We start from the raw sequence: 21,958 nt of genomic DNA, 5'->3' as shown, positions 1-21,958 counted from the left end.
TTCTCCAGACACTCGTGTTCCTTAAGTGTCAAGGGTGCAGACTGCTGTCCCACAGACCCACAGCTGAAGCACAGAGTGCACTCTGCCAAGCACACAGGGCGTCAAACCCTGTGCAGTAACAGCAGGCGCAAGGTGGGTTCAACACATACAAAGTCAATTCATGGGGGCTGGCGCTATGGCACAGTGGGTCAGGCTGCCACCTCTAGTGCCAGCATCCCATATGGGCTCTGGTTCGAGTCCCGGCTGCTCCACTTCCCATCCAGCTCCCTGACCATGTTCCTGGGAAAGCAGTGGAGGACGGCCCACACAGGATGCACCTATGTGGGAGATCTGGAAAAAGCTCCTGGCTCCTGGCTTCAGCTTGGCCTAGCCCTGGCCATTGTGGACATTTGGGGAGTGAACCACCATTTGGGTGGAAGACACCCCCCTCCCCCAGCCCCATAACTCTGACTTTCAAATAAATAAATAAATAAATAAATCTTTAGTCTTTTTTAAAAAGTCAATGTATGATACCACATCATTAAAGGGCAAAAAAATGTGCATGATCGTCACAACAGATGCAGAATTCATCATAAGAGAGCAAAAATTCAATCTTTCTGTATGCTAAAAATAATTAAAGACCAAGGCACAGAAGGAAATACCCTCAGTCTGACACAAGGAATGTACTCAACCCATAGCCAATATCACGACCCTGCATCTGACACAGGGAATGTAGTAAACCCACAGCCGGCGCTGGCGCTGTGGCACAGTGGGTTAACGCCCCGGCATCCCATATGGGCACCAGTTCGAGACCTGGCTGCGCCACTTCTGATCCAGCTCTCTGCTATGGCCTGGGAAAGCAATAGAAGATGGCCCAAGTCATTGGGCCCCTGCACCAGCATGGGAAACACAGAAGAACCTCCTGGCTCCTGGCTTAAATCAGTGCAGCTCCGGCTGTTGCAGCCAACTGGGGAGTGAATCAGATGGAAGACCTCTCTCTCGCTCTCTCTGCCTCTGCCTCTCTCTCTGTGTAACCCTGACTTTCAAATAATAAATAAAATAAAATAATAAAATAAAATAAAAATAAACCCACAGCCAACATCGCGACCCTCAGTCTGACACAGCCAACATCACACCCAACAGTGAAGTCCTAGAGCTTTCCCAAAGACCAGGCACAAGGTAAGGAGGCTCACTCCTGCTACCCTATTCAGCATCATTCTAGAGGTCTTACCCAGGGCAGTTAAGCAAGAAAACAAAATACAAGGCATCCAGATCGGAAAAGAAGAGCTGACACTAGTGCTGCCCACAGCCTGATCCTCTGTGTACACAGTGCTGAGGAATCCACGGAGAACGCACTGCTGCAACCCGTGAGCCAGCTCCGCGAGTGTGGATGCTACACACTCGCCAGGAACAATCTGAAAACGCAATTAAGAAAAAATCCTATGGACAATATAGTAAAAGTATTTAGAAATGAATTTAACAAAAGAAATATAAACCATCCTAAAAACTGTAGGACATTTTTGACAGAAATTAAAGATCTAAATCAACAGGCGCACGCGCAAGCTGACGGGGCAGCAGAGCCTTCAATGACCTACACCCTCCACTCAGCTGTGACGACTGTAGTCGTCAGTCTGACTGGAGCAACGAATGCCAGGAGAACGATGGAAGCGTCTTGAGGGGTTCCAAGAGGAGCCTGACGAGTGGGGAAGACTTCGCTCTTGGTGTGGGCAGACTGACTGCTGAGGCCACGTGAACCAGGAAGACTTCGCTCTCGGTGTGGGCAGACTGACTGCTGAGGCCACGTGAACCAGGAAGACTTCGCTCTCGGTGTGGGCAGACTGACTGCTGAGGCCACGTGAACCAGGAAGACTTCGCTCTCGGTGTGGGCAGACTGACTGCTGAGGCCACGTGAACCAGGAAGACTTCGCTCTCGGTGTGGGCAGACTGACTGCTGAGGCCACGTGAACCAGGAAGACTTCGCTCTCGGTGTGGGCAGCCTGACTGCTGAGGCCATGTGAGCCAAACAGCAGAGCAAAGGCAAACTCTTCTCTCCCTCTCTCTACAGACGACCTCCTGCTCTGGGTGGCAGGACCCCAGACTCTCAGGTCTTGGGATCCAGCACGCGTACCAGCACCCACTCGAGGTTCCCAGGCCTTCCGCCTCAGCCTAGAGTGAGGGCACTGGCAGCGCCTCCCCTGGTTCCCACGCGGGCTGAGGCACACTGGTTACACACCAGGTGTGCAGCTTGCAGGCAGCCTGTGCTGGCACTGCTCAGGCTCCAAGACCGGGGGAGCCAACGGCTCCAGTAAGTCCCGTCCTCACACCTGGACTCACCCACCCATCTACACATCTACTGGTTCTCCGTGGAGAACCCTGACAGCAGTCCACACTCACATCTCGCTGGCACCAGGCACCAGTACTGTAGCTCCACCCACCTTGTCCCACAGGTCTATGGCTGACCACAATTTGAACGGATAAACTTTTTAGCTATTGTGAATAGTGCTATCAACATCCTTACACAAATTTTGGTGTGAACATATCTCTTCATTTCTTTCGTGTATAAGCCAAGGAGTGCGAATGCAGAGCCTTACATTAACCATGTTTTCTACTGAGGAACTACAAGCCTATTTTCCAAAGCAGCAATGGCATTCGACAAACCTGTCTCCATGTGTGAGGGGTCCAGTTCCTCCACGTCTTTTTTTTTTTTTTTTTTTTAAAGATTTATTTATTTATTTTTCAAGTCAGTGTTACACAGAGAGAGGAGGGAGAGAGGGAGAGAGGGAGGCCTTCCATCCACTGGTTCAGTCCCCAAGTGGCCGCAACAGCTGGAGCTGCGTCGATCTGAAGCCAGGAGCCAGGAGTTTCTTCCAGGTCTCCCACGTGGGTGCAGGGGCCCAAGGACTTGGGCCATCTTCTGCTTCTTTCTCAGGCCATAGCAGAGAGCTGGATCAGAAGTGAAACAGCCGGGACTTGAACCAGAGTTCATATAGGATGGCGGCACTGCAAACAGCGACTTTACCCACCATGCAACAGCACTGGCCACCTCCTTTTATTTCTTACTATTACTTAGGCACAAGAGTTCTTGAGCTTGATGCAGGCTGACATCTATGTTGTTGCTACTTGTGTTTTTGGAATTATATACAAGAAACCATCATCAAATCCAAGGTCATGAATATTTACTTCTATATTATCATTTAAGAGTGCTAAGGTTTTGCTCTTATATTCAGATAGCTGATGCGTTTTGAGTTATGTTTGCGTTTGCTATGAGCTAGGGGTAATAATTTTTTAAATGCATTGGTCTTCGATGGAATAGAATACTAAACCAATTCATGGCTCAAAAATGGCAAATAAAGGGAAAACTGGCAAGCTATTTATCCTGTTTTTCCTTTACAAATGATACCACTGGGGCCGGCGCCGTGGCTCACTTGGTTAATCCTCTGCCTGCGGCACTGGCATCCCATATGGGTGCCAGGTTCTAGTCCCAGTTGGGGCGCCAGATTCTGTCCCGGTTGCTCCTCTTCCAGGCCAGCTCTCTGCTATGGCCTGGGAAGGCAGTGGAGGATGGCCCAAGTGCTTGGGCCCTGCACCCGCATGGGAGACCAGGAGAAGCACCTGGCTCCTGGCTTCAGATGGGCATAGCGCCGGCCGTAGTGGCCATTTGGGGAGTGAACCAATGGAAGGAAGACCTTTCTCTCTGTCTCTCTCACTGTAACTCTACCTGTCAAATAAAACTAACTAAATAAATAAATAAATACCACTGGTTAACCAAAAACACCAAGGGGAAATTTCTCTGTAAAAAATACTCTTTAGGGGCTAGCGCTGTGGCACAATGTGTTTAAGCCCTGGCCTGAAGTGCCAGCATCCCACATGGGCGCTGGTTCTAGTCCCGGCTGTTCCTCTTCTGATCCAGCTCTCTGCTATGGCCTGGGATGGCAGTGGAAGACGGCCCAAGTCCTTGGGCCCCTGCACCCACGTGGGAGACCCAGAAGAATCTCTTGGCTCCTGGCTTTAGACAGGCGCAGCTCCAGCCGTTGTGGCCACCTGGGGAGTGAACCAACGGATGGAAGACCTCCCCTCTGTCTGTACCTCTCTCTGTAACTCTGTCTTTCAAATAAATAAAATAAATCTTTTTTTTTTTTAACTTTTTTTTTTTTTTTTGAGACAGGCAGAGTGGAGAGTGAGAGAGAGACACACAGAGAGAAAGGTCTTCCTTTTTGCCGCTGGTTCACCCCCCAATGGCCACTGCGGCCGGCGCATCTCGCTGATCCAAAGCCAGGAGCCAGGTGCTTCTCCTAGTCTCCCATGCGGGTGCAGGGCCCAAGGACTTGGGCCATCCTCCACTGCCTTCCCGGGCCACAGCAGAGAGCTGGCCTGGAAGAGGGGCAACCGGGATAGAATCCGGCACCCCAACCGGGACTAGAACCCGGTGTGCTGGCGCCGCAAGGCGGAGGATTAGCCTGTTAAGCCACAGCGCCGGCCTAAAATAAATCTTAAAAAAAAAAAAAAAAAATTCTCTTTAGGGGCCAGTGTGTGGCATAGTGAGTAAAGCCATCGGCTGCAGTGTTGGCATCCCATAAGAGCAACAGTTTGAGTCCCAGCTGCTCCACTTCCAATCCAGCTCCCTGATAATGTGCTTGGAAAAGCAGCAGCAGATGGCCCAAGTCCTTGGGCCCTGCACCCACCAGAGAGACCTGGATGAAGCTCCTGGCTCCCGGCTTTGGATCAGCTCAGCTAAATCACTGTGACCATTTGGGGAGTGAACCAGTGGATGGAAGATCTCTTTCCCCATCTCCAACCTCTGCCTTCCAAATAAATAAATCCTTACAGAAAAAAAAATCATACATCATGAATGAAAGAGTTTTACAATAAGCACTCTGCATTCTCCAATGGATTACTATAGGCCATTTGGCCTCTACATTGCTGTTAACATCACAGAGAAGCCTGGGGACCATGCACATCCTAATGAGGGAGGAGGGCGTCAGATCTGAATGTGACCTGGTAGCCAGACAGGACTCCCCAGAAATATGGGGGAGAGGAGCAAGTCAGGTGATTCCACAGAGACACGTTCAGAAAACTCTGGTACACTCCACAGGACAAAAAAGGAGACAAACAATAAAAGATACAAAAACATAAACAAAAAAGACAGAACACTAAAGGACAAATGACCTGGTGTTGCAAGGGAAAAAATAAAGAGGAGGGGGAGCGACATACTACAAGAAATCTACGTGAGCTTTATGTGGATGTGCAGTCCGGTAAACAGCAGCAGGCACCTGTGCACAAGACAGCTCGAAGGCTAACACTGACTGAAGGCTGGCGCTGCGCCGCTGCAGTGACGCTGGTTCCCCATCAGAGCGACAGTCCAGTCCTGGCTGCTCCAGTTCCGATTCTGTTCCCTGCTAATGCGTGGGAGACCTGGATGGAGTTCCAGGCTTCCAGCTTCAGCCTGGCCCAACCCTGGCCATTGCAGTAATTGGGGAGTGAGTCAACGGATACAAGATCTTGATCTCTCTGTGCCTACCTCTCTTCTCTTTCTTTCTCTGCAACTCTGCCTTTTGAATCAATAAGTCTTAAAAAAAAAACTTGGGGCCAGTGCTGTGGCGTAGTGGGCTAAGTCTCTGTGGGCAACGCCAGCATCCCTGATCCTCTTCCAATCCAGCTCTCTGCTGTGGCCTGGGAAAGCAGTGGAAGATGTCCAAGTGCTGGGCCCCTGCACCCATGTGAGACACCTGGGAAAAGCTCCTGACTTCGGATTGGCCCAGCTCCAGGCACTACAGCCATTTCAGGCATAAAGCAGAGGATGGAAGACCTTTCTCTGTATCTCTCCCTCTGTCTTTAACTCTACCTCTCAAATAAATAAATTAAAAAAAAAAAAATAAAACACCGAGTATTTTCAGGTATCAAGCAATCACTGTTAATTTTTATGTGCAGAAATCACATGGTATTGTGGTTATGTTTTTCAAAAGAAACTTTAATATATTTTTAAAATTTATTTGAAAGGCAGAGCCACAGAGAGCCAGAGGCAGAGAGAGAGAGGTCTTCCATCCACTGGTCCACTCCCCAGATGGCCACAACAGCCAGAGCTGGGCTGATCCAAAGCTAGAAGTCAGGAGCCTCCTCCGGTCTCCACGTACGTGCAGGGGCCTAAGGACTTAGGCCATCTTCTACTGCTCTCCCAGGCCACAGCAGAGAGCTGAATCGGAAGAAGAGCAGCCAGGTCCTGAACCGGTGTCCATATGGGATGCCAGCACTGCAGGTGGCGGCCCCACCTGCTACACCACAGTGCCGGCCCCGAAACTTTATATTTTCACAACATGTATAGAAATATTTACAAGGAAAAGCAAACTGATGGTATTTTGAATCAGGTCACAGGTTTGGTATGAATTGAAAAAATAATCAGCAGTTATTCTGTATGGGAAAAAAAAAAAAAAACAATAAAAACCATCGGTGCATCAAAGCCATGCCTAAACTGGAAGAACACTGACAAGACCAGTGACGTCCCATCAGGGAGGGAGACTCATGTGGTGGTGAGCGCAAGCACTCTTGCCACACAAACTCCACTTCCACAGTGCCGCAGGAGCCACGTGAAAGATGGCTCGTCTCTGTCCTGGCGGTGGGAGGCCCTGTCCCTACAAGAGTGGTGGCAAGGGGGGCTGGCACTGTGGCGTAGTAGGCTGGGCCACTGCCTGCAGTGCTGGCATCCCATATGGGCGCTGGTTCAAGATGCGGCTTCTCTACTCCTGATCCAGCTCTCTGCTGTGGCCTGGGAAAGCAGTAGAAGATGGCCCAAGTCCTTGGGCCCCTGTACTTGCATGGGAAACACGGAAGAAGCTCCTGGCTCCTGGCTCCGGATCGGCACTGCTCCGGCCACTGCAGCCAGTTGAGGAGTGAACCAGTGGATGGAGGACCTCTCTCTCTCTCTCTCTCTCTCTCTGTGTAACTCTGACTTTCAAATAAACAAATCTTAAAAAAAAAAAAAAAAAAAGAGTGGTGACGAGGTTAAATCCACAGCACTGGGATTGACACTGTGGTGTAGCAGGTTAAGCCTCTGCCTACACTGCCAACAACCCATATGGGTGCTGGTTCCAGATCCGGCTGCTCCACTCTGTTTCAGCTTGCCACTAGTGCGCCTGGGAAAGTAATAGAAGGTGGCCCAAGTGCTTGGGGTTCTACACCCACGTGAGAGACCTGGAAAAAGCTTTGGGTTCTTTGCTTTGGCCTGGCCCAGCCCCCTGCCACTGTAGCTACGTGGAAAGTGAACCAGCAGGTGGAAGATCTCTCTCTCGTCTTTCCTCTCCGTAATTCTACTTTTCAAATAAAATAAATAAATATTTAAAAAAAAATTCCACCGCACTGCAGGAAGGGACATGGCAGCTCTCTGAGGTGTGCTGCAGTCGGAGCCCTCCCCCTCTACCGGCTGCCCACCCACACCTGCAAGCCCTCTTCCTCCTGTTTAGCTGCTGGAGTCTCCATGCTCCCGAAAGCCTGCACAGTTCAGCAGTTTCCAGAAACAAACCCCAAATATGAACCTCCAAGTCACCCCGAGTTCCATCAAGTCTCAAAAAGAGGGCAAACCAGGGCCATAGCCAAAGATGAGGGCCACTGTCCCTAGGACCCACCGTCCCTGGGACCCGCCGTCCCTGGGACCCGCTGTCCCTGGGATCCGCAGTCCCTAGGACCCGCTGTCCCTAGGACCCACCATCCCTGGGATCCGCCGTCCCTGGGATCCGCAGTCCCTAGGACCCGCTGTCCCTAGGACCCACCATCCCTGGGATCCGCAGTCCCTGGGACCCGCTGTCCCTGGGATCCGCAGTCCCTAGGACCCGCTGTCCCTAGGACCCACCATCCCTGGGATCCGCTGTCCCTGGGATCCGCAGTCCCTAGGACCCGCTGTCCCTAGGATCCACCGTCCCCAGGATCCAGCTGCCCCGGGAAGGACACAGCTAGGGGCACCTTGGGTGAGGCAAGGACTCAGAACCCTCTCTGGTAAACAGTCCCTCAGCAGATGTCCCAATCCAGCCATCATGTCCCTCAGACTGGGGACTGCCTGACTCACTGGACAGGTCCACGACAACAGGACTGAGCCTCCTCAGGAGGGTGGTGTGACGTTCAGTGCACCTGATGGGCCTTGTTCTTCTTTAAGTTCTCGAGATCTCCTGGGGCAACCATACCTAAGCAGGAATAAATTCTAAGACTCTGGACCACTTCAAACAGTACACGGGGCTGGCAACACAGTGTAGCAGGCGAAGCCACCATGTGCAAGGCTGGCATCCCATATCAGAGGGCCAGTTCCAGTCCCAGCTGCTCCACTTCCTACACAGCTTCCTGTTACTGGGCCTGCAAAGGCAGCGAATGATGGTCCAAATACCTGGTCCCTGCCACCCCTGTGGGAGACCCAAATGAGATTCCATGCTCCTGGTTTCAACCTGGCACAGCCCTGGCTGCTGTGGGCATCTGGGAAGTAAACTAGCAGATGGAAGATCTCTCTCACACACACTCCGTCTTCCAAGTAAAATAAAGAGGCAAACATTAAAAACAAAACTCAGTAGGAAAACCAGGGCTGGCAAGGCCCTAGGGAAGGAGAGGAAGGCTCAGTGCAGTGGAACAAGCATTGGGAGGTGTCGGGAGGACCCAGTCAGGTGCCGGCCAGCGACCTGACAGCACACTGTGTAGACATAACTCACTTGCCTGACATCAAGTCCCATCTACCCATCCCAACCATACTCCTCTCTAGCTGTCACGAACCCACTGGCTGTGGGTGCGGGGGCCCAGCCAGAGCTGCCAGGCCCTGCGCTCCTGGCTCCCCTTCCTTGCATGAACAGCTGCAGCATGAGAAACATCTGTCTGAACCCTGCTTCCATCAACAAATGCACACTCACTCCCAGCCAGAGTACAGACTCGTCTGGCTGGTACCTTCTACCAGAGGCTTTCTCTCACAGGAGCCCCGGTGCAGGCCCAGAGCCCGGAGCACTGCACAGAGGCCTCACACAGCCTCAGGAACTATACTCACCTCGGGACCACCATGCGCTTTCAAGATTGCATAAAACTACACACCAGCTTCACTTCCCCTAGACCGCCTCTTCCCACACTAAAACGCCAGCTCCACATCCTCAGAGTCCACGATTCCCATCAGTAAGATCTCCCCAGCCACTAAGACAGCCAGGCCAGCTAACTCACCACAACAAAGCCAATACAGGACACACTACAAAGGAGCAGGGGCCAGGGGTTTTACGACTGTCAATATGTACGTGGCCAACAGCAAACTCACATTCATTCTGCCATTTTCTAAAACCTCCTAAAATCAGAGCGCTTGGGAAAGCACAGAGGTTGCACACACCAGATGGCACTAAGGCTCAGGAACAAGCTCCCCCTGGGGACCACCTCGGTGCTCGCACTGCAGCGGGAGCTGACCACACCAATCCCATGCCCCATGCACTTGTAACTGCGTACAACATGGCAGCCAGACCATCTAGGCAGTAGACTGGGCAGGAAGAGCCACGGGGTGCTCACGACACTCAGAAACCTCCCTCCCTCCACCCACAAGGCCAAGCACACAGTGTCTGGGATCCCTAAGCAGAATCCACAGTCACAGCCCAACATCTGTCTGATCGCAGCAAAGGCCTCACAGACCCATCAGCAAGGAAGACAACACAAGGCAGAACACTTCCAAGGGGCTATGCGTGGTCCACAGCACTCACACACCTTGCTTGCTCGCTGGAGACAACACCTTTGCTGTTCCGAAGTCTGTGATCTGGATGTGCATGTCTTCATTCAACAGGATGTTCTCTGGTTTAAGGTCCCTGCAAAAGAATTTTACACTGGAAATGAAACACTTAAAAAGGAGGCTCACTACACACTCTAAACTTGGCTGAAAACGAAGCAATCTGATGAGTGGTGCATCTCCATACCTCACAACCAAGAGCACAGTCTCGAGTCCACAGAACAAAAGGACGGTCAAGTCGCGTCACTTCACGACCACACCTACCATCTTATAAACTTCACACTGAAGTATAATCTGCCACTTTTAGCTCATAACACAAAGGGCTTATACACATTTCCAATTTGGCTTTCACAAAAAAAAAAAAAAAAAAAAAAAAAAAAGGACCAGAAATAAGTACACACAAAAGCTACAAGTGACAAAATAAAAGTATCGGTCAAGAAGCTGAAGGACCTGTTAGCTCGGCAGGAAGGACACTTGGCTCATCCGCTTTGACATTTATAGGTGAGCTTCGGCTCAGCCAGGAGCCTGCAAGGGGCTGGCATCTCCCTCCTTGGCTCTCGCAGCAAGGCACCACCACCTGGCATCTCGGTCCCGCCTTCCATGACGTCAACCAGAGCAGACCCCAGAGGGAGCCAACCCCAGTGACGACATGGATGGCAGCCACAAGCCCCACAGTCCTGCCTGGTTACTGACGTGGCTCTTGCCAAGGCCGCCCACGGCGTCCCCGGTTACCTGTGGATGACGCCCTTGCCATGCAGGTACTCTAACGCACACACAATCTCGGCAGTGTAAAATCGCGTACAGGTCTCATCAAAGGAACCGATTTTGCGAATGTATTTAAGTAGTTCTCCATTTTTGGCATAACTAAGACCAAAATCTGATTATTATACAGTTAAGGAAGAGTATAAAAGCCATTTTTAAGCACTAGCCTTAACAACCCAACAAAAATTGTTTTTCCAAATAAATGCAAAGGGCAGGTACTGGTGTCCCAAGACAGTCACCCTTTTTGGAGTCAGGACAGGACTCCCAGGCCGGCTCTGAGAGCTGGCGCCAGGATGGGGCTCCAGACCAGGAACACAATGACTCAGTCCCTGGAAGAGTGGACAGCAACTCTCAGCTTGGACTGCCTGCCCCTGGTCCACAGCAAAGGCAACAACAGAGGGTGCCACGGGAGATGACTATCAGGCCTGCAGCCCAGGCCGCCAGTGCACAACACACACACGTGTGCGGCTGCAAGTGCACAGACAGCAGACACATGCGTGTAGGCTGCAGAGCAGCGGCCTCAGGAGGGCGGACAGGAGGCCTCCAATACACTGCACATGCTGGGGTCGCACCAGAGCCACTGCTGAACTCGCCCGAGGCTCTCCACACCCTCCGTGCATGCTCACGGCCCACCTACTCCTCATATGAGCGCTCCTTCCATAGACAAGTGACACAGTTTTATAAGAAAAGCCATCTGATCAACTGCTCCACTCATCTCTTTGTAAGGCGCTCACTGGAGAGACGGCGAGGACAGCCTCTTCTCCTCCCTCCCAGGACCACCACACTGCACTGCGTTTGTTTTTTACCGAGAGGACTTAAGACAAGGAACGGACCCCATGTAATGCTTTCTCCCCAGGAACACGGAGCACCTGGGCCTGTACTTATCTGTCGCAGCAGCCCAGGACACAGGGCCCCAAGTCACGGCTGGCCCTGAGCAGCAGCTCTCAGGACGGGGAGGGCAGTTCATGCCTGGGTGTCAGGCTGTTCCACTCTGTGTTCTGTCTCAAAGCACTGCCTCCTAACACCAAGGATGGAGCTGGAAGCCTCAGGACAGCGAGGACAAACCCAGAAGGAAAAGGAATGCAACAAGGTCCTCTCACCCTGGACAAAGTTTAACATTTGTTTGAGGAACCTGAAACAAAAAACAATCCTCTCCTTAGAGAATGCATAGGGCCTCAGCCAGGCCTTCCTCACCTTACCCCATCCCAGTGTCCATGAGCCTCTTCACCCAGCATCTCCATCATGAGCACCTTGCTGGCATAGGCCATGGAGCTGCCAGTACAGGCCCTTATCCCGGCCAGGGATTGGAATTGGCCGGCCAGAGCCTCACCACAAGGAGCCGGGGTGTGGAGATCCGACAGTCGCAGACGTGGGGAGGTGGCTCACTCCGTACCTCACCATTCCCTGGCTCCTGCCTTCCTCACCAGACACACAGCTCTCTGCCTGGCTGTAGGGACGGAGCACAGGGGATGCTCAGGATCACTGCTCCAGTACTGCTCTAGCCTACTGGCTCTCTCGTCCAGGATGATCTTGCCAGACTTCATCGGTGCCCTCTGAGTTCTCAATGTTCTCCATCTCCCTTGTGGGCCAGTGAGAAGGGCAGGCTGCACACTCCCACAGCCCCGGAGTTCCAGGGAGGAAACACACAGCAAACCTGTCCAGGCCCAGGCCCAGCCTCCTGATTCCGTCCCTGCGCTCCCCAGGGACAAGCAGGCATACGCTGGCCTCAGTGGGAAGTGAAGGAAGACCACCCAACAGCCAAGCTACCACAGCTGCCTTCCCCAGGCCAAGAGGAGAAGGCCCCTGGCTACTGAGGCTCTGGTGGTCCAGTCAGCAATGCATCCCAGGAAGGGAGGTGGGCCTGCGCTTGGCCTCCCCCGCTCAGCTCCCGTCCTGGGAGCAGGCACTGAGCCTGGTGCCTGTTCTCAGGCTGCTGTGGGGATGCCCCCATGCCCCACCTTACCTCACCTGTCTCTGAGGTTGGGGGTTTGCCTGTAGTCCCTGGAGGGCAGTGACAGGTAAATGAACGCACGTGACCACCCACTCCCCCTGCTGCACTGCAGTGACAGCTGAGAGGAGGACAGCACACAGCTGGGCACCTGCATGCAAAGGGCTCCTCCTCCTGTTTCTCAACACAATGTACACCAAAGATTCTGAGTGGGGCAGGAGTCCTGGGTCCCACTCCTGTGGCAGGTGAGTAGCACCCTGGAATTCGTGTTCATAATCAAAGGCAACAGGCTACCCAATGAATACCCACAGTCTCTCTCCCTATATGGCTATGGCCACACCCACCCGTGGCCCTGGGAAAACATGAAGTCAAGCCAATAGCTCTGCAGGAAGCACAGGCCAGACGCCATGGGCACAAACAGGCTCCCAGTCACAGGGGCCCAGGGCATGACAATGGAGGCACAGAGGCAGCCTGGGAGAAGGAAGACACAGAACACAGCATCAAGGGGCACTGATGGCTGCTGAATGAGCCACACCAGCAGACAGGTGGGGACAAAGGAGTGGACACAGAATGACACTGGAATACAGCAGGCAGGGACCTGATGCACGTGTTAGACAAAAAACAAATCCTTACCCCAGACTACCTGCCCACGGCTCTCAGACCACCCTGTCTGTGCTCCTCTCCAAACCAAACCTCTAGGAAGGATGGCTCTGTCCATGCTTTCTCACCTCTCCCTCTTGCTTGACCCTTGTCCCTGGGCAACTGGCCACTTCAAGAGCTTGCAAGGGACAGATCCTCTGGCCATCCCCAGGCTGTGTGGTGTCTGGCTGGGCATTAGCACCCTCCCTCTGAAACCATGAGACCCCACAGTCTCCAGGTCCACATCCCCCAAGCTCCTGGCAACACCTCACAGTGCTGAGGTGGCCCCTGCTTGTGCCAGCTTTGTGTGTGGGGGGAGCTCAGGCTCTATCCTCAGGGTGGGAGGGGGGCACAGGAAGGCAGCCAGCCCCCGACAAACTAGAGCTTCACTGGCAGTGGCCTTTGCATAGCCAGCACCAGCAGGGACCTTAAATGCCAACCCAGCTCAGTAACCAACAGCACTGTACCCCAGCCTCTGAGGGACGGTGAACACCCTGGAACTGCCCCCCTGCCCTCTCCTGTCCAGCCCCCACTGCCACATTCTGGTTCCAGCTAGGAACACGGTTCAGGAGGCAGTGGGGGCCCCATTCTCCCACCATGCTCCGTGAAGACAGAGCTGGGGTCAGGCGCATGGCTCAAGATGAGGACTTCTAGCTGGCCCTCACACTCCACCACGAAGGCCACCACCCAGCGGTCCCTTCCCTGTGTCCAGACACGTTGCTCCAGCCTTCCCACTGTGGGAGGTGCCTCTTGCAACCTACTGTGCTTCAGGATACTCCGTGCACCTCTAACTCCTGCACTGAAGGGTGAGCTCCAAGGAGACAGTCTCCCCTACCCCTCAGCACTGCCCTACCCTGCCCTGCCCTGTGGGGAAGGGGCCGAGAGCAGAGGCTGGGGAGCTGGCACTGTGGTACAGTGGGTTAAGCTACCACCTGCGACACTGGTATCCCATAAGAGCACCAATTCAAGTTCCATTTCTAATGCAGTTCCTTGTTAATGTGCCTGGGAAGGTAGTGGAATGCTTGGGCCTCTGACTCTCATGTGGGAGACCGGGATGGAGTTCTGACTCCCGGCTTCGGCCGGGCCTAGCCCACTCATTGCAGCCATCTGAACAGTAAACCAGCAGATGAAAGATTCTCTATCCCTTTCAAACAAACAAACTAACAAACCAAGAAAGGAAGGGAGGGAGGGAGGGAGGGAGGGAGGGAGGGAGAAGCAAAGCTGTCACAGAGAGCGACAGGCACCCTCCCTGGAAGGCGCAGGGAGGGAGAAAGTGGGAGGAAAGAGCAGCGGGTCAAGAATCCTGGCTTGGCCGGCGCCGCGGCTCACTAGGCTAATCCTCCGCCTTGCGGCGCCGGCACACCGGGTTCTAGTCCCGGTCGGGGCACCGATCCTGTCCCGGTTGCCCCTCTTCCAGGCCAGCTCTCTGCTGTGGCCAGGGAGTGCAGTGGAGGATGGCCCAAGTCCTTGGGCCCTGCACCCCATGGGAGACCAGGAGAAGCACCTGGCTCCTGCCATCGGAACAGCGCGGTGCGCCGGCCGCAGCGCGCCTACCGCGGTGGCCATTGGAGGGTGAACCAACGGCAAAAGGAAGACCTTTCTCTCTGTCTCTCTCACTGTCCACTCTGCCTGTCAAAAAAAAAAAAAAAAAAAGGAAAGAATCCTGGCTCACCAGCCAGGCTAAAGGCCTGAGGTGAGCTAGCCACCCAAGTTACGGCCCACGCCAACTTCCACGGGGCCCTGTCTCCTCAGTTCAAAAGGCAACAAGACAATGCCACAAGGGCTCCATGCAAGGTCAGCGGAGCAAGCAGCTTGGACAGTTTTGGGGAGCGAGGAGCTGAACGAGCACCAGAGGAGGGGTGGACAGTCGCCAGCTCAGGCTCCCCCGAGTCACTCTCTGGACTCCTCAAATGCCCAGTGGACACATCCTTTCCCACCAGATCACACACCCAGGGCTGAAGAGGCCAGAAGGAATCTGGGACCCTCCAGGGGCCGCAGTGTCAGGGCCCTACTGCATCTGAGCACGGGATTTGGCAGTAACCGCTCCTCCAAGGACACTGGGGAGGGGAGGGCCAGAATCAAATAGCAATCCCCTAGATGCACCGCCTATCAAAAGCGCCTCAACGCTGTCCTGTGGGCCCCCCAACCTCCCCTGAGGTTCGCAAGCCTCAGCCCTGCACTGGCACTACTGGCTCTGAGGATGTCTGCAGCCCGAGGAGTCCCAGGGAAGCAGGGGTGGGAATCGCACTGTGCCTTTTCCTCCAAGCAAGAGGGTGATCCATGTGACGCGGACGGCGCTGACCACACAAAGGATACAGAGCTTTTCGTCGTCCTGGAAAGTGAAGTAAAGCTTAACGAAGAAGGGGTGATCCAGGCGCGACATCACATCCCGCTCTCTGGTCACATACGGAACCTTGTTCTCTTTGATGATATGCCGCTTCTCCAGGATTTTAACTTAAGGCGAGAGAGAAGTGAGTTACTACAATCGGAAAAGGCAAAAATACTACACACACACAGCTCATAAAAGGAGCTGGTACCAATCGAAGTTCTTAAACATCGTACATCCCAGCTTCATGGCATCTGAGACCAGAAGTGTCCTGAACCCTCGAGGCAGCACAGACACCTCGGGGCCCTGCCACCCAGGCTGCTCACGCACAGGAGCTGTGCTTCCCTCACCCAGACACACAGCTCACTTGAGTCAGTACTTACTAGCATATTCTCTGGAGGTTGCCAGTTCTCGAGCCAGGACAACCTGGTTTGGGGGGTTAGGGAGGACAGAAAGGAAAAAAGACACTGTAACAACCAGGCCACCGTCTCACAGGTCCCACCGTAACACCATGCAGGCCCCCCAGCCCACTCGCAGTGTGCAGTTACACTGACAACTTCTGGTCCCTTCCTAATAAATACAGCTGAAATCCAATGTGCATGTTAACGTGTTCTGATCGTTAACAGCAAACATGAAAGTCTCTTGTTTCTAGAAGGTTCTTCATCAGCTGCCAACAGTTCTCATGATGCAGTGGAAGTGTAAATCCAGGAGCCCCGCAGACTAACACACCCATCATGGAGAGCAGAGAGCGACGGCAAACACCACCACATGTGGGTGCTAGGAACTTTTTTTTTTTTAAGATTTTTATTTATTTATTTGAAAGGCAGAGACACAGAGGCAGAGAGAGAGGGAGACGACTTCCATCCACGCTGGTTCACTCCCCAAATGGCTGCAAGGGCTGGAGCTGGGCCGATCCAAAGCCAGGAGCCAGGAGCTTCCTCTGGATCTCCCATGCCGGTGCAGGGGCCCAAGCACTTGGGCCATCTTCTACTGCTTTCCCAGGCCATAGCAGAGAGCTGGATCGGAAGAGGAGCAGCCAGGACATGAACTAGCACCCATATGGGATGCTGGCACTGCAGGCAGCGGCATTACCCGCTACACCACAGCACCGGCCCCTAGGAACTTCTTTAAAAAATAACCTCAAGAGCACATCCTTCTAGGATATGGCCACTGCACAAAGCTGCCCTGGATTTGGGCTAATTGTTACCACACATTTCACTTTCTGACAAAGTCAGACACCATAAACACAGTCATGACCGTGAACGGCATGGGAACCGCAGGCCCTGCCATGAAGCCTCCCGGAGCCCCACGCAAAGGAGCCAGCCACCTTCCCTGGAGGCCCTCCCACAGCACATCTGAGTGTCGGACTGAGACTCCCTTCAGGGACAGGGCCCTCCAGAGTGGCATCGCCAACATGGAAAAGACCATTCTGCACAAGCAAACCCTGGCATATCTGAGCACCAAACTGAAAACACCCAAAGGGCTCCCAGCGGAGCACAGGACATGCTGTGGGCAGCTCTGACGCTGGAAGGCCCCTCTCCCAGTGCAGGCCAAAGCATCTTGGGAGAAACCTGCAATGGACCACCATGACTTGTTCCTGGGAAATCTGGACCTCGTGGGAAGATCTCAGGAGGCCAAAGTGCTGGGATCAGCTGGCCCGGGCTGGGAGGTGACCCCATGGAGCATGCTTCACAGCACTCCCCAGAAGTGGACGTGGAATAGCACTGCAGTTATCAAGAACAACGTCAGATCACACACACTCCAGTGGAAAGACCCCAGAGACCTTTCCCGAGGACGGCTCTCAGCTGCAGGGGCGTGAGGGGCCGTGGCGAGGCACTTACGTCCTTCTGCAACGCTCACTACTTCAGCAGGGAGGTGAGGAAGAACCGTTCTCAAGTGCTGATGCTTCCTGCAATCTTTTCTAAGGAGACCCTTCCATCACCCTTGTGCTATCCCAGTGCAGGTGTATATCTTCACATCACCCAGGGCAACGGCCAGGCTGAGCTGGACCTCACCCATCCTCCCAGCTCTCACACACCAGCATCAGGCTCTGCCAAGTCGAGACCCTGCCCAGCCTTGTCGCTGCACTGTGTTTTTTCCCCAGCCCTGCAAACCTCATGCCATGTGGTCCCCATCTCAGGAATGGAGAGAAAGAACTGAGTGCCACACAGAACCCGAGACCAGGGCTGCGAGTTCCCAAAGCCCCAGGAAGGAGCTGGTGGCTCTGAGCCTAGGTTCACAAAGCAGGGGCTGATGAGAATGACAGCCGCGGCATCTACCTGCCATGTCACGAATAAGCCCTCGCTTACCGGTCAGGCTGACAGAATTATTCCTGGACTGGACTGTGGTCAGGAACAGCACAGCACACCCAGGCTTCTTCCAAGAGAAGTTTCCTCCTTCTGGAAGGATTTGTGAGTACCAGAACTACTAGGGGCTAACCTCATGGTAGAAGGCTTTTTAAAACGAGGATACAATCCTTTTGTTTATACAAAATTCTTTCATAAAAGTTGCTGCTACACAAAATCTAGGGGGTAGGAATCTGGCCTAGCAGTTAACGCTGCTAGGGCACATGGGTTGGATCCCCGGTTCTGGCTCGACTCCAGCTTCCTACTAATGCAGACAGACCCTGGGAGACAACAGTGCTCAAGTAATTAGGTTCCACCACCCACATGGGAGCCCTGGATCCCGGTTTCAACCTGCTGTGGGCATCTGGGGAGTAGACCAGCCGATGGAAGCAATCTATCTCTGTCACTCTGCCTCTCAAACACATAACCAAAAAAAGGTTTTTTTGAAGGTTTAAGGGCAGCAAAAGTTAACATGAAATAAGACGTTGAGAATACGGGTGAGCCATCAGGTTTTGGCTCTTCGTGTCTCACCGTATCTCGTGGGCTGCGTGGATACCCACATCCCAGACTGAGCGCCCAGCCTGAGTCATAGGCGCGCTCCACTTCTGATCCAGCTTCCTGCTCCTGTGCCTGGGAAGAGGCAGAGGATGACTCGAGTCCTCAGGCCCTGCCACCTAAGTGGGAGACTGCAACTGAGCTTCAGCTCCCAGGCCAGCTACTACAGCCATTTTGGGGAGTGAACCAACAGATTAAAGATCTCTCTCTGTGTCTGTCTTTCCCTCTCTCATTGTCACTTTGCCTTTCAAATAAATCTTTAAGAAATAAATATTTCATAAATGTAAAAAAGAGAAAAGGAATACAACTTTCACACATGGTTTCTTTATAAAGGCCAGGCAAGAAAGACTAGTTATGCAGGAACTCTCCCAGGGAGGTGCCTCCAGGGCCGCCCCAGAGCACAGCAGGAATCGGCTGTTTTGCAGAGGCAGACTGGGGCTGCAGCCCCACACCATGTGGGAGGACACATGCAGCCCGGCAGAGCTGGTCAGGACGTGGCCACGGCCTCAGCAAGGGGCTGCCGCTGGGAACCTTCATGTCTTTGCCCCAAGAGGAAAAACACACAAGACGGGGAAATCTCACGCGTGTGAGCCAACAGCTCTGTGATGACACGGAACTGAAGACACAGAGTATGCCGGCTACAAGACTGGCAGACGCCCAGGAAAAGAAAGAAATGAAAACGATCATTAAATGTTACCAGCACCTCTGAGGAGATACGAGTGCAGGCACTACCTTTTAACCCAAGGAACAGAAAGCTTCCTAGGGCCTAGCCAGCGGCACCCGAGGACACTGCAGGTGACTTGCTGATGCCAGCTTAGAATGGAATTAATCACATTTTTTTAAAAACCCACAAAATACTAAGAAATGCTTTGTAAGGCTTCATCTCCAAAATCAGGCTGCGCTGTTTTCTCACACTCCTCAGAGCCTTCACAGCAGGGCATCCAGGCGGCCTGGGACCACCTGCAGGACGAACACAGCTTGGGTCTGAGTCTTCTGCTCCAAGTACCGCGGCAGGTTCGATGGCAGAGCAAATACTTACGGTTGAGAAAGAGCCTTCACCCAGAATCTTCCCAAATTTGAAGTCTTCAGGCCGTTTCTTCCGAGGCTGTGGCGGTGGCTGGGCAGCATGCTGCAGGGAGTTGGCACCGGGCCGGGCCTCGGCTGTGGTGCCCTCCATGGTGGGGCTCTGCCTGCTGCCACCGCTGGGGATGCCAGGGGCTGTGCTGGACTCAGTCTGGGTTCTCACCATGGATGGGGATGGGCAGGAACATAACACCACGCTGGACTGGATGGGGACGGCGTCATACTGGTGGACACAGAAGAAGAGAGGTAAGACGCAAACTGAACTGACACTGCCAAGTGCAGGTGCCCGCCCGTGCACCCTGCTACTGTGCCTTGCATACCGTAGCCTCCACTGACCCCCCTACCCTGCTACTCAGCACCGCACAAGTCTCCAACCAACTCCTGCCCTCCTCCCCCAGTCAGGCCAAATTAAAGCAATGAGGCGGCAGCGTACATGTTTAATTATGGGGATGAATCGATAAGAGCGATGATTAAGTGTGTTTACAACACACAGAGACACTCAATGCTGGCAAGGGTAGGGTGAAGCAAGCACACGCATACGATGCAGCTGGCACCAAACACCGGTATTGCTGTTAAAATGTTTCTGGAGAGCGATCTGGCAATGTCAACAAAGTGACTACAGAGCAGTTGTCAATGAGATGCACAGGAACAAACAGAGATGAGGTTCTGTGAAAACACAGACAAGCAAGTGGGCACCAGGAAAGGACAGCACAGTACTCAAAGCTGAACTGCGACTTGTCAAAGTTGTGCCCACAGCCACCACAACCATCCTCCAGCTCTGCCCTTGGCATGTGCTCAGCTCACCCACCAGCACACTGTGGCAGAACAACAGAAATGAACTTGGGCACCCAAGTTGCTGGCTTGCAACACTAGCTCCACTGAAGAACACAGAAGAGCACCCGGCCTGTCTCAATATGGCCCTAGGGCCACGATGGTCAGAAAAGAAGCAGCTCCCTCCACTGGGTTTAAGGGGCCGTCAGCGGTCAGCTGTGGCCCTTTCAAACACTAAAAGATACGTGAAAAAGGGAAAACTCAAGAATCTGTAATGATACCCAAAGGTAGCAAGAAAAAAAAAAATATATATATATATATATATAAATGAAAAGTTGAACACAATGGGATGCTTAATTTTATTAATTCAAATTCAAATTCATTCATTCAAATAAACAAGAGAGTGTGGCTCTGAAGAGCTGCTGTGCATGTATCCTGCTGTACATGTTAAAAGCATAGATAAGGATTTTCCTTCTCCACGTAAACAGGGCAGGATGCACATAGAGAACTAGGAAGAAGTCAGAATTTTGGAAATGAAGAAACTACCAAGAAAAGAAAGGTGGGCAGGGCCGGCACTGTGCAGCAGCGGGTTAACGCCCTGGCCTGAAGCGTCGGCATCCCACATGGGTGCCAGCTCAAAACTCAGCTGCTCCACTTCCAATCCAGCTCTCTGCTATGGCCTGGGGAAGCAGAAGATGGCCCAAGTCTTGGGCCCCTGCACCCGCGTGGGAGACCTTAAAGAAGCTCCTGGCTCCGGATCGGCACAGCTCTGGCCATTGCGGCCAATTGGGGAGTGAACCAGCAGATGGAAGACCCCACACACACCCTGTGTAACTCTTTCAAATAAATAAATAAACCTTTAAAAAAAAAGAAAGAAAAAAGAAAGGTGGGCACACAGCAATCGACAGTGTGCCGGATGATGGCTCAGACGCTAAGCTAAGAGAAAAGAAAGGTGGGCACACAGAACCGACGGAGCGCGGCCAATGACAGCTCAGACGCAGAGCTAAGAGATACCAACCTTGAGACGGCACCATGTGTAACGAAGACAAAAGCTCATCTGGAAAGAACATCCTGAGACCAAACAAGACAGCACAGGGAGGGAAGGGGGCGGCAGCACGAGCCGCAGACAGCCGGGGCGCCCCAGAGTGTGGGGTGAGCCTTGGCTGCACGCAGGACCCCAGCCCAGCAGGCAGGGTCACCCCAGAAGACACAGCTTCTCCTCTTCCAACCAGGGAGCTGGCACCAAACAACTGCACCTGAACCACAGCTGGAGCATGCAGGCCTCTATTCCTTACAAGTCCGTTAAGACTGCCCCAACTTCAGGCAAGGAATGGAAATACAGACAGGGACAGGCCTTGTAGCTCACTGAGTTAAACTGTCCCCCGCAATGCTGACATCCTTATCAGAGCTCCGGGAGTCCCAGCTACTCAGCTTTCAATCCAGCTTCCTGCTGAGGCATCCTAGAGGCAGAGTGTGACCACCACTGGGGAGACCCAGACGGAGCTACAGCCTGCTAGGCTCAGCCTGGCCCGGCCCTGGCGGTGGAGGGCATCTGGGGAATGACGTGGCAGATGCAAGATCTTTCTGTTCCTATCTCTGTGTGTGGGTCCTGCCATCCAAGTAAGTGAAAATAAATTTTAAAATAAACATTTTTCAAATGCATAAAAACGGGGCCACGGTGGTAGTGCAGCAGGCAGAGCTGCCACTTGCGAAGGCAGGAGAAGATGGACCAAGTACTCGGGCCATGCCACCCATGTGGGAGAACAGCATGGAGCTCCCGGATCCTGGCTTCAGTCTGGCCAAACCTGGCTGCTACAGTCATCTGGGAAGTA

At 53.2% G+C, this 21,958-nt stretch overlaps 2 protein-coding genes across 3 annotated transcripts in view; one reads left to right on the top strand and one right to left on the bottom strand.

Moving 5' to 3' along the window:
- RNPS1 (RNA binding protein with serine rich domain 1) overlaps positions 1-21,958 on the top strand; it is a 426,882-nt gene that overhangs the window by 136,861 nt on the left and 268,063 nt on the right. The gene's annotated exons all lie outside the window — the stretch shown is intronic.
- Positions 1-21,958, bottom strand: part of PDPK1 (3-phosphoinositide dependent protein kinase 1) — a 91,811-nt gene that overhangs the window by 38,857 nt on the left and 30,996 nt on the right. For both annotated transcript variants that reach the window (XM_062180773.1, XM_062180774.1), the window contains exons 2-6: positions 19,312-19,578; positions 15,756-15,798; positions 15,363-15,500; positions 10,430-10,574; positions 9,679-9,776 (exon numbers count right to left, since the gene is read on the bottom strand). In XM_062180773.1, the coding sequence (XP_062036757.1) occupies positions 9,679-9,776; positions 10,430-10,574; positions 15,363-15,500; positions 15,756-15,798; positions 19,312-19,578 (691 nt within the window). The remainder of the gene's footprint in view (positions 1-9,678; positions 9,777-10,429; positions 10,575-15,362; positions 15,501-15,755; positions 15,799-19,311; positions 19,579-21,958) is intronic.

Source organism: Lepus europaeus, chromosome 21 (genome assembly GCF_033115175.1).
Source record: "Lepus europaeus isolate LE1 chromosome 21, mLepTim1.pri, whole genome shotgun sequence".
NCBI classification, from domain to species: domain Eukaryota; kingdom Metazoa; phylum Chordata; class Mammalia; order Lagomorpha; family Leporidae; genus Lepus; species Lepus europaeus.
This window is presented reverse-complemented; position numbering and strand designations above follow the sequence as displayed.